Source organism: Pteropus vampyrus, unplaced genomic scaffold (assembly GCF_000151845.1).
Source record: "Pteropus vampyrus isolate Shadow unplaced genomic scaffold, Pvam_2.0 Scaffold179, whole genome shotgun sequence".
NCBI lineage: Eukaryota > Metazoa > Chordata > Mammalia > Chiroptera > Pteropodidae > Pteropus > Pteropus vampyrus.
The window spans coordinates 2,150,187-2,162,669 of record NW_011888960.1 but is presented as its reverse complement, the minus strand read 5'-3'; the positions used below and the strand labels follow the sequence as shown (position 1 = coordinate 2,162,669).

Here is a 12,483-nt window from a genome sequence, read left to right as displayed (position 1 = left end):
CCAACCGTGTCACATGGCGGCCCCAACGAGGCGCGCGGTGCGTCCCGCCGCGGAGACCCAGGGCCGCGTCGCCGCGGGCAGTGGGTGATGAAACCGCAGAGGGCGCGGGCTGGGAGCCGGGCGGGGTAGGGGGGTGGCAGCTGGTCCCCGGGCTCACCTGTTCTCGGGCAGGAGGGTGGAGACGGAGGGGGAGGGGCGAGGGCGCGTCTCCCCGGGGTACGTGCGGCGGGGCGCACGGCCGCCGCGCTGCGTCCCCGCCCTCCCCCAGCCCTGCTAGACCCCAGAGCTGCGCCGTCGGACTGAGGTGCCCGGAGCAGTTCCTGTCCCCGGCCCAGGCGCCGGGGAGACGTGAGCGTGCACACGTACACACACAGCGGGGGAAGGGGCGCCCAACTTTCTCCCGGCTTCGGCGGGCCAGCCCCGGCCATGCTTCGGGAGGGAGGGAGCTCCAACAAGAAAGGAGGAAAGATGGGGAGAATTTCCTCGGTTCTGCTTGGGGGTGGGATTACTCCCCCATTTGCCTCTGCGGACTGGAGAGCAAAGGCATCCCGGAGCGGGTCGGCTAGGGTGGCGCTCGGGGAAAATGGAAGAGCGTGTCTGAGACGCGTAAAGTTGCCTTTCAAGCTCCGGCCTCCGGGGCAAGCGATGCTCCGCGGCGGGCTGACTCGGGGCCGCCTCGGCCTCCCTGCCGGCCGCCTGGAAAAGAGGCAAGTCCGGTCTGTCACCTGGATCCCTGCAGTCGGCCCGAGGGCCGTCAGCTTTGGGGAAGGGGTGAGAAACTGGCACCCTAAGGGTTGCAGGGCTCGCCAAAGACGGCCAAAAATAAAGGAAGAAGTCCTATAGTGCTTCTGCTCCCATCATAAATAGTTGGAGGGTTTTTTAATGCAAAGTGTCACGACGCCAGGCATTCCCATATGTGCTCAATTTGCCCCCCGGCATCACTGTGCCCAGGAAACTCCTCCAGTGTGTCCAGGCCTCGGGGCTGGGGCTCTCCCTGAATTCCAAAGGGCGGAAAGAGGAAACTGTCCCAGCCTGATGCGGCTGTGATGCGAGCCGGGGCCCCGGGGGCCGCTCTCCCAGCCGAGACTGTCCCCTCTCGCCTTTCTTTAGCTGCAACCAGAGCTGCGATTCGCTTTTATGTTTTAAGTCTGTCAGCCATTGCCCTGGAGCCCCCGCACACGCGCACGCATCTCCGGCCGCGTCACACACACTCACACACACGCATGCCAACGCGTGGCCGCCACCAGGTCGCCAACTTTGTCGGCGCTCCCCGCGGCGCTCCGCTTCCTCCCGTAGTAGTTGCGCGCAGGCCCCGCCTCCCGGCCGTGTTGTCAAACGGGCCAGGGTCTCGGATTGGTCCAGCGGCCGGGACAACACCTGCTTGACTCCTTCATTCAAGTGACACCAGAGCTTCCAGGGATATTTGAGGCACCATCCCTGCCATTGCCCCGCACTCGCGGCGCCGCTAACGGCCTGGTCACATGCTCTCGGGAGAGCTACGGGAGGGCGCTGGGTAACCTCTCATCCGAGCGGCCGCCGCGAGGAGCAGAGAAAAGGCGAGCGAGGAGGAAGAGTGGGAGGAGGAGGCGAAGCGGCGGAGGAGGAGGAGGAAGGGGGGAGGGGAGCCAAAAGATTCCGGGTCTCCGGGCGGGAGGCTTACACCAGGAACCATGTGTGCCGAGCGGCTGGGTCAGTTCATGACCCTGGCTTTGGTGTGGGCCACCTTCGACTTAGCGCGAGGGACCGACGCCACCAGCCCGCCAGAGGGTTTCCAAGACAGGAGCTCGCAGCAGAAAGGTCGCCTGTCCTTGCAGAACACAGGTAAGTGCGTGCGCCCTTGCGGCGGGGAGCTACTGGGAGGCGACCCTGGGCACCCCTGCGGAGCGCCCCGGACGCCTCGACCGGAACTGGGCGCCCACCTAGGGCCGCGCGAACTCTTGGGGTGGCGCGGGACGTGCAAAGGAGAGCGCGAGGCGAGGCGAGGTCCGCGCCGGGTTCTGCGCGCGGGGAATCCGCACGTGCCCGCAGGGTGATGAAATCGCTGGGGCTGGACTTGTTGCTGTCCTCCCCGGGGTCGAGGGTAAACGAGGAAGCGCCTGACGCGGCCAATGACGGCCCCGGAGTCCCCGGTCCGGTGCAAAGCTTCCTGCTCCATCCTGGCCTGCCCCGCGGGAGGCACGGCGCGTCCCCGGCGCGGGGCTGCGCCCTGTACCGGGAGAACTTCTCCTCCCCGCCGGCCGGCCGGCCGCGGCAGGACCAATTTTCCTCCTCCTCAAAAGATGCCAGACACCCGAGAACTTTGCAGGCGAGCCAGATTGCACGGTTAACATTCCCCTGGGGTGGGGGGCGGCATTGCTTTCGGAAGGGGGCTGGAGGCGGGGAGGGGGCGCGCAAAGCGTACCTCTGCGGTGCCGCCGCCGTCTCCCGCTCCAGGGCAGGTCAGCAAGCGAAGAAATGGTGACACGGCCCAACAGTGCGCCGCCTCTGCTCAGCCGGCTCCCCACTCACCCGCGAGCCGCCGAGCAGAGCCGGGCGTGCAGGGCACGGGGCTGGCCCTTTTCCCGTGCCCGTGGAGAGAAAGAAAACCTGCCTACAGTTCCTTGGCTCTGAGCGCGCGCCGCCCCCCACCCCCCGCTCTTTATTTAGGGGACCTGCGAACCCGGCGGCGGCGGCGGCGTGCGTGCTCTCGCCGCGAGAGCGGGATAGGGACGCCCGAAGCGAGCGGGAATCGCGGCCCCGCGCGCTCCTGCCCGGGCGCGCCGGGGCCGCGCGTGGGACCACCCGGGCGCCTCCCACCTCCGAGCACGGGTGCCCGCGACGCGCTCCTGTCAGGACCCTCGCCCTCCCTTGCCCCCTGTCCAGCTCTTTCCCCGAGAATTGAACGCGATTCTCGGTAGTTAAGTGACCCTCAACAAATATACGCCCCTCATTCTCTCGGCAGATTTAAACCGAATGCGGATTATCTCCTCCGACCCCGCCCTTCTTCCAAAATATAGTTTTCTGATGTAATTTTGGGGTTGGTTGAAGTCAGGGAATTGGGAAGGGGGAGGGAAGGAAGAGAGGCTTTGCACACGGCAGCCTGACGGTTCACACACTCGGTCTGTCCTTCCAGAGACGAGTCAGGGCCACAGCCTGCGAAGGAGCGCAGCAAACTCCTGGTCGCGGGCGTTCTAGAGGATTAAGCGACATCGCACACCGGATCTCTAGTTAAAAGGAGCCTCTAACTGCGACGGTTGTGTTTCTGCAGGCTGGCCCCCATCAGACTCAAACCGCAGCTCTCCTAGCCCGGTATTTTTCATGCGGATGGTTTGGAGGCTCTGCCTTAATAGGAATTTTGTTTTGATTTTTAGGTGTTGAATCATGAAGCTGAATTGAAACTGCTTTTCGGACGCTCTCCTTTGGGGGTCAGGAAGGAAATGCCTATGATTTAATAGCAGCAGCTTCAAGGTCCAAGTAGAGAAGGGTATTTCATTGATGCAGTACAGGAGAGAGAGAGCTAGCTAATAATTTCAAATCTTATTTTTGTCTGTGGGTTTAGAAAGCTGAATTATCTTCTGTTCTCAGGCTAAGGGTTCCCACAAATACTTTAATAAGATGGGAAGGATGAAAAAGGGGGTGCTCAGACCTAACTCCTGGCTGTGATTTTTTTGTAAACGCAGGTTCGGCTGATTTTTTTTTTTTAATAAATATTTACAAATGCTGCTATTTTTCATAAGTAGATTAAATGATGAAATTTCCTTTCCCTGGCTTTTGAGGTCCTGAAATAGTCATTCTAACTTTTTTTCTTTTTCCCTTAAATTTTCTTTTAATCATTACTTTCATTGCAATCAACCTCTTCACATTCCCTAGCATGGCTGAGAATTTTATATACATCTGTGCGTCCTTCCCATTGTAGCGGAAATCCAACACTGTTTGGTCAACGCTGGCGATGTGGGCTGTGGCGTGTTCGAATGTTTCGAGAACAACTCCTGTGAGATTCGGGGCTTACATGGGATTTGCATGACCTTTCTGCACAACGCTGGAAAATTCGATGCCCAGGTAAAAACCACACAGAGCACAAAGAATGTTTTGGGTTATCGCAGCGTGATTGACATATCCGCTGGAAAGACTCCTTAACTAACAGAGTCCCTCAGCTCACCTTCCTAGACTATTTTAGGGTTTGCAAGAGACATTCCAGGTGTGCAGCAGGGGGCCAGGGCCTCCTCACCCCCACCCTCCTAAGTTCTGCTCTCCAGAGCTGTCATGTAGGCTAAATCCTTCTCCACTCGTAGGTTGTGTCTACACAGGCAAAGTGGGTTGGAGACCAAGTCGAACAATTATCTGAGGGTTCTTAGCCAAGAAGACGAAAGTCATGATAGATATCTTGTAAGGGAGCGTCTTATGTCTGGCCACCCAGAACCAGGTCTCCGTGACATTCGGAACAGTAGGTCGAGGGGGGAAGGGCAGGGACCCCAGTTATACATTCGAAAAGCTATTTTGCTATTTTTACCTAATAGGCAAGAATAAATCACATAAAATTCAGAGACATGCGTCTTCCCCTAGCGGGTGTATGGGCAGGCAACGGGTCATTCCAGGCCTCCAGAAGGGAGGACTTTTCTCACTCTCCTCTCCCAACCTGAAAAGTCAACCCCCTGAAGGAGTCCCACAATTCTACACTTTTCTTTTTGCTCTATATAATAAATATAGCCAGGCGTGATCCAGTTTGGTTGTGCCAGGGCCTTAGCTGCTACTTGGGACAGGCAAAGAACCCAACGAGCAATCCGATGGCTCCGGCACCGACCATCCAAATACGTTTCAGATGGCGCGTGGCCGGAGGCTGGACTTCATGTCCTCCCAGCCTACACATGCACCGCGCAGCCCCCTGTACTCTATCTCAAACTTCCCCTCCCATCTCACTGGAGAGCAGTGACAACACTTGGATGAAGCCAACAGTTTAGGGGTGATTTACGAGCGTCACCGGTCACCACGTACTGACATCCAGTAGAGAGCCCGACAAAGCAATGCCTGGGAGGCAGGAAGGGATGCAACGGGGCTGGCGGCCTGGACTGCAGAGGATGTGGGGTAGCAGGAGGGGAGGCAGAAACCAGGGCAGGAAAGAGGCAGAGGGTTCAAACTCCTTGAGACCCCTACTAAAGCATCCCTTCCGGATTAACTGGAATTAGGAACGTAATGGGAAATCCGAGGCAAGGGGTGCATTTCGGGGCAATCCCACCGGATGTCAGGGAGGAATACCCAGAACAGATTGCCACAGCCCTCGCGTACATGTACCTCCCTCTTCCTCAACCAACAGGAGTGTGTTCTCGAGTTAGAAGCATCCCTTTCGAGCTGGTTCTCAGGGCATAGCTGCTTAATAAACTGGCACACCCAACCTTCCATCCTGTTTGGCCCCCACTGGATAGTCAGGGGGGACGGGGCAGAGGGGGCTACTGACCAGACACTACCTGTAGACATTTCAATTGCTCCTAAAGGAGAAAACCGAACTAAATGTGCTGGCTAGCCTCCCACTCCCAACCTGAACCCGTTTACTGTCTCAACTCCGTTCCTTCCTGTCCTGTCTAAATACAGAGGGGTGACCTCTCCAAGGACGGCTTGTTTCTATAGTCATGGGGGTAGGGGGGTGCGGGGGTCCCGGGTAGGTATCCCACAATGCCTCCCGCCCCCAGAGGTTGGTGAGGGAGCTGACTGCTGAGCGCGCCTCCATGCTCCCAACAGCTGCCTCCTTCCTAGGGTAAGAGCAATCTGGAGGGGTTGCCAGGAAAGAGAACTGTGGGCCAGATGTATGCCTGGGCCACTCAGGGGCAGGGCACGGGGGAGGGGCTGGCGGCAAGGGCAGTTCAGACTCCAGATGCTGCCAGGCAGTGTGCCAGGCGGGCCTTTGAGAGGCAGTAATCCTAACAGTTTAAAGGAGTTGAATTGTTTTCAAAAAGGAAAAGAATGCTCCTCCTTAAAGGAGAGGAGGGGCCAAGAGTGGAGTGGGGCGGGGGTGGGGGGGAGTGGGGGTGGCGGCAGGAGGCAGAGTTAGCGGCCTATCTTGACCTCACTCCTGGACCCAGAGGGATAAGGAAAGATGTGAGATTTGGACAAGCGGGCACCTTCCACAGGGGAAAAACTCTCTCTGGGAACCACCAAGGAGTTCTGGATTTATGTCTGGCCAAAGTCCCTTTGGGTTCCCAAAAAGTTGCCACCAAACAGCCAACGTGAGCTGGCCTGAGGACAGACAGCCACAGAAGCCCCAGCCCAAGCAACACTAGGGTGGAAGGAGGCAGATTGTCAGTCTCCCCAGGCGACAGCCTCGACATCCTCGTTGGCCAGGTGCCAAAAGGTATCATGTCCCTCTGGACGCACCCCCTGATGTAGCATCAGCTTGTTCCTTACCTGCAAGGACATCGGTCTGAGGTGGGAACTTGGGGTGTCAGAAAGTTCCTGCAGAAGCCCGACGAGGGTGAATGTCTTGAGCGTGTAACAAGGACCCGTCCCCTCTCTGCCCCTCTCTCCCTCCTCTGTCCTCAGGGCAAGTCATTCATCAAAGAAGCCTTGAAGTGCAAGGCCCACGCTCTGCGACACAGATTCGGCTGCATAAGCCGGAAGTGCCCAGCCATTAAGGAAATGGTGTTCCAGCTGCAGCGGGAATGTTACCTCAGACACAATGTGTGCTCTGCAGCCCAGGAGAACACCCGAGTGATGGTGGAGATGATTCACTTCAAGGACTTACTGCTGCAGGAGTAAGTGCTGCCCTGGCTGGTGTCGGGGAGGGCCGGCCTGCCGGGGCTGGAGGGGCGTCTCGCTGGGTTTGAGGTGCTTGTTTGTCAAATGGGGGGAGGTTGCGTTTTACCTCAGAACGCTGCACAGGCTCCCCTGGGAGTGCCTTTCCTGCTGACCTTCAGGAAAAGCAAAAGAAGTTTCCACCACCGGTTTCAAAATCATAAGCAATAGAAACAGGAAATTTTCTTACTAAGCGTGAAATATGTAAGATTCAGAAATACTCTTCGTCTTCCCCTCGGCCAAGGTCCCGAGCGTTCCCTGAGTATTCTCAGGAGCTCTGTAGGTGCCCCAAGACCGCTGAGAACGGAGAACTTCTGTCCAGCGTTTGCCAAGTGCCCAGCCTGGTACCCAGCGCTCTCTGTGAATTGTGCACTTGACCCTCACAACAGCCCTGTTGTGGGTGCCAGTCTCATCTCCGTTTTACAGGCGAGAGAACTGAGATCCACTGGGCAGGTCAAGGTCACAGACAGAGAGAGGCAAAGCCAGGCTCAGAGCCAGGCAGTCGGCTCCAGAATGTACACTGTCTTGAGGCCAGACGCCGAGAATGATAGCTTTTGTCCTGCCTCGGTAAACCCCCCTTCCTCTTAGAGGGTCCGATTCACCTCCCCAGGAAAATGCAAAGCAAATGGCAGAAACTTTAATCCGCTGAGCACCTTTGATGTCAAAGGGAGGGACTAGGAACTTACTTGGAAAGACTTGAAATCCAGTAATAAACCCAGGACATCTCCTTCCTTAAAAAACATGCCATTGATAGGATCCTAGACTTTGCACTGGCGAAGCCTGTGGGTGCACAGCTGTTCCTAGCAGGAAGCGTAGTCACGATGAAGGTCACGATGCCTCCTTCCTCAGAGGCTTAAGGCAGAAAGCAAGATGCTAGCTAAGCAGCCCAGGACAAGTCATTGCCAGCTCGGTGGCACCGTCAGTCTATACCCAGTGACTCATGGGTGCAAACAGTATAATTTTATGAACTCTGGCTCTTCGTTCGTGCCAAGGCCTTCCCCCAGCTATGTCACTCGACAGGCCACTCCCCACCTCACCCATGCCACTTAGATGGTGGGGGACGACAAGCACCTCCTGTCTCTTTCCACGTGGTCAAGAGGTATCAAGCAGCCCCCCCGGTGCAGTGATAGGATCCTAAGATTCACCGTGAATCTCTACGGGCAGCTCTTGACAAGAGAAAATTAATGTTGCCTTTTCCTTACGTTACGCTACTGCCTGATAAAACATTTTTTATTCTTCCAAATACCTGTAGAGAAACAAAGCAACAACAGCATCGACAGCAGCTATAATAATAGCTATCATTTTTCATTTTTCGAGTGGGCCAGGCCCTTAGCCAGAACTTTCCCTGGATCATCACAATTATCATTTCATAGCCCTTAAAGACAGAGGTTACTCTCCCCATTCGGGAGGGAAATGAAGCTGTGAGGTTGAAGACCTCCCTCTGAGGTTCGATTCCTACTTTCCAACTTGGGAACTGGTGAGACGCATGACTGAAGCCAGGTGTCAGGGACAGACCCCAAACCTTCTTGCCTTTTGGCCTGTTCTCTACCCACTAGATCTGAGAAAGGCTCATCGATCCCCAGATAGGGCAAGGGTTTTTCCCTTTGGTCAAATACATCCCCACTACACAAGGAGGGCGCCGTGAAATGCCCTTCCTTCAAGATGCCCCTGGAAGAGGCAAACCGCGTAATGCAGAGAAATTCATGAAATTCATTCATCCCCAATCCACATTCATCTATTAGAAACAGCATGTTAGCCTCGAGAGTAGGTGATGGGACGCTAGTTTATATGTCAATAATATATTCCCGGAGCCAAGAAGACTGACTGCCTTTTTAGAGAAGTCTTTCCGTAAACTAGAGGTTTTGAAGTCTCCTCTCCCCCGAATTTCAGAGGCAGTAAATCACTGTAGCTCTCTGGTGTCTCCTCCCTGGAGACATGGCCTGTGGGGCCACGGGACCCTCACTTCCGAAGGGCCCTGCCATCATTTAGAACAAACACATCACCCCCTACCCCAGCCCGCTCTACAAATGCAGGTGCCCCCTGAAGGGAAGCCTGGGCCTCTTTTAAGAACACCCGCTGAGGCTGCACCCATGTCCTCCGGCCTCCTGCTAAGCCAGCACCTCTGACAGCGGGTCCCACCTAATCCCAGCTCCCCGCAAAGCCCCACTCCCTCCCCTTCCGAAGCCCGGGACTCCGGACTCCACTGTGTTCTTCAAGCTGAATTGACTAAGTTTTTTGTTTTTTGTTTTTTTGTTACTGTCTTAACCAATGTTGGTACAAAGAATCTTGTCAGGCCCCAAACGTCAAGAAGGTCATTCAAGACTGTGCAGCACTGGTCACAGACAAGAAAATGAGAACTGAAACCATAGTCACCCCAGAATTCGCATCACCCCCATTCCTCATCCCCATTCACCCGCAGACACTCTCACATTCAGTTAAAGTGGTTCCTCTCTGCTCCTCTCACCTCTTCTCGCCCCACTGTCTCCATATCAACCACCTCGGCCCCCACACACCCTGTCACTGGGTGCTGGCAGCCTCCAGGCACGTCCCCAGGCATGTCCCCTTCCAAGTGTTTTTAAAAATCCTTTAGCCTTGCTGACACCCAGTCAAGAGAGCTGGGCTTTGTCATTAGACAAGGGCTAAGCTCGCAGCCTGAGAAGGCAGGCACCAGGCCAGCTGGGGACAGGGCTTAGATTAACAGACCCCTCCCGATGGCAGTCCACAGCTCTGTCCTCCGGGGAGAGGGCCAGGGGCAGAAGAGCGTGGGCACGGATCCGGCCTTCTCAGTTCCCCTCGGGTCTGAGAGCTCGCCCAGCGGGCAGACCAGCCTGGCGAAGGAGGCCAGAAGGCAGCACGGGAGCCCTCCCCTACCCTGGGGAAAGACACTTGAAGACGAGCATCAGTTTAGTGTCCCCAAAAGACAGAGTCTCAGCCCCCGCAATTTGCTCATCCAGCCCCAGAAAGTGGCAGATACACCCCTGAGCTCCCCGCGGCAGTCAGGTGCTAGTTTTCAAAAGATGGAAGGAAACGAGCAGGAACTGAGCATTTCCATCGTGTCACACCCCATTGTCCTCGTCATCGTCAGGGCCTGCCCATCAGCCACGCGCTGTCAGACTCCAGAGGCATCCAGTTGGCCTTAAAAGTCTGATCTAGCAGCCAGAGCCTCCCTCCCCTCCACTCTCAGCCCAGCCCCACCCCTTCCCAGCCCAGAAGCTTCCGAAAGCCACCTTCACCACACCTTGAATCCATTGACTCCATCTTGACATCTGTGAAATGAGAACAGCTCACTCAATTACATCTTGAGGGCCGATTCATAAAAATGGCAGTGAACTACTTCCCAAAAGTCTTAAAACACAATCTGCTCTTCCTGCCTAGCAACCACCGCCAATTTGCAAAGAAAAGATTAAGGAGCCAGGTGGTCTAGGCTGGCAGAGGCAAAGTCTTGCTCCTTAGATGTGATCGCACATTCCAGAGTGATTTCTCTGCCCAAGCTCATGGTCAGATAGATCCAGAAACTCTACTAGCCGAGATCTGCTTAAGAATGCTGGTTAGCCCCATGAAACATTCCAGACCCCACTCGGGGATGCTAAAAGGCCAGTGAGATGTAAGAAAGTCTTAGTGAGTGGTCCCTGAGAGCCTATTGCTGGGGACGCCTCTCCCCAGATGGGCCCATGAATATAAAACGCAGGCAGGCTGCTCCTACCTTCCGCACACATCTCGCATTCCCAAGAGGAGGTCTACACAGCGGTCCTTCCTACAGTACTTCATCTAAAGAAAGACCCGGGGTGGCTGGAATGGCCCTAGCAACTGGCCCTCCCCTCCGGAACCGAGCACGTTTATTTCACAGACGGCTGGCTTTCGTCCCAAACACACAGGCCCCTCGCAGCCAGCCCTCACCTCCGGTTCTGGGGGAGCCCAGGCTGAAGGACAGAGCTGCTTAGACAGCCACCCCACTACCAACAAAGATGCACCCCGTGAGACATGACAGTCCCGGGGAGGCGTCCCCCCTCTCCCCTTGATCCAGACCGCACCAGGTGCGGAGGGAGATGCAGCCAGAAACTCCCACAAGCACCTTTCTTCGTCGCGAGCCGAAACCAGGGGCCATCTCAGACCTGGGGACGGTTTCGTGGGAGCCTTGCTTAGAGCAGGCTTGCCCGGGAGGGTGACACCCAGTGCAAAGCCAGGCAGCCTGTCCTATTGACGCCATGCGTGGGGCTCCCCGAGCTCTAAATCTTCAGTGGCTCCTCCTTTCCTGCCAAAAAAAACTCCTCGGTTTGGGGTTCAAGGCCCACCCCAGACACGCCAAAGCTCTCCCGTCCTGCACGGTTTGAGCTGGCACCCTCACCACCCTGGCCCCAGAGGTCTTCCTTCATCATATGCACCCACGCCTTGTCACGGGCCCTTTTTCTCAGGGTGGGCTCTGTCCCGAGCCTCCGTCTCTCTCCACTGCCTGGCACGGAGCCTCATCCGTAATGGCCACACGGTGAGCGGAGGTTGAGGCCAGTGCCCCACAGAACACGGGGAAAGGCTGGAAGCCACTCCAGAAAGCCGAGCTCTGGCTCTCCCACGTCTCTCTTTCCTGGTGCGGTCCCTGCCCTGAGGCCCATGCGGGACCAGTTCCGTGCTCAGTGCCTCTCTCTGCTCTCAACCTCCAGGCCGTACATGGACCTCGTGAACCTGCTGCTGACCTGTGGGGAGGACGTGAGGGAGGCCATCACCCACAGCGTGCAGACTCAGTGCGAGCAGAGCTGGGGGAGCCTCTGCTCCATCCTGAGCTTCTGCACCTCGGCCGTGCAGAGGCCCCCCACGGCGGCCCCCAAGCAGCAGCTGCAGGTGGACAAAGCCAGGGCCTCCAGGACCAGCCACGGGGAAGCAGGTCACCACGCCTCGGAGCCCAGCAGCAGGGAGACCGGCCGGAGCGCCAAGGGCGAGCGAGGCAGCCGGGGCCACCCAAGCGCCCATGCCCAGGGCGCAGCGGCCGGCCGCGGGGCCCAGGGAGCCTCCAGAAGCAGTGAGAGGGAGGACGACCGGTCGGAGTTTTCCGATATCCGGAGGTGAAACAAAAGGCCTGCCCGGGGAATCTTTCCTCCATGCCGTCCATTTTCTTCTCTATGGACATTCCAAAACATTTGCCATTAAAGAGGGGGGATGTCACACGCAGGATTTGGTGGGGATCGCGGACTCGATGACGGTGTCTGTTAGCAGAATACACACAGGCGAGGCGGGGGACCCCCTGAGCAGCAGCAAGGTCCCAGCTGGGCCCGGCGGGCACCACGCTCACGCCTCCTGAGCGAATGTGCCATGCGTCCTTGCAACTTTGTCTTCTGTCCCTCCATGGAGCCACTGGGCGGCGGCCCGCGGTTTCCTCTGCTGGGGGGACAGTAGGCCGGGGTGGGGGCAGCAGGGCCTGGACCACGCACTTGGCGATGGGCCCGCCCCGCAGCTTCCGGGGCAGAAGGGTGAGAGGAAGCAGGGGCCTTGTGGGCGCTTGGTGCCAGATAGAAATTCGCTTTCTTGAGGTTTGGAGCTGCTTGGTGGGGGGTGGGGGGGTTTGCTAAGTGTCACTTCTGAGCCATTGTTCTGTCCGGGGGGGGCCCCTGTCCGAGGGAGTGGCCCCCTGTGTTTGTATTTTAACCACTGCTTCATTTCTTGGTTTCACTTTTTTATTTATCCAGTTCTATCTATATATCTGTCGTCTAAATAAATGGCTTTCAAACAAAG

General features: G+C 57.0%; 1 protein-coding gene across 2 annotated transcripts; it reads left to right on the top strand.

Moving 5' to 3' along the window:
- The first annotated feature begins 1,300 nt into the window (after nt 1-1,300).
- On the top strand, nt 1,301-12,482 carry STC2 (stanniocalcin 2). 2 transcript variants are annotated; one of them, XM_011370984.2, is made up of 4 exons: nt 1,301-1,821; nt 3,896-4,038; nt 6,511-6,722; nt 11,418-12,482. In XM_011370984.2, exons 1-4 carry the CDS (start codon nt 1,671-1,673, stop codon nt 11,818-11,820), a joined length of 909 nt encoding a protein of 302 aa, XP_011369286.1. In that variant the 5' UTR covers nt 1,301-1,670; the 3' UTR covers nt 11,821-12,482. The 2 variants fall into 2 exon arrangements, with proteins under 2 accessions (XP_011369286.1, XP_023392934.1); XM_023537166.1 differs by lacking the exon at nt 1,301-1,821 and adding an exon at nt 1,998-2,322.
- Nucleotide 12,483: the final 1 nt, after the last annotated feature.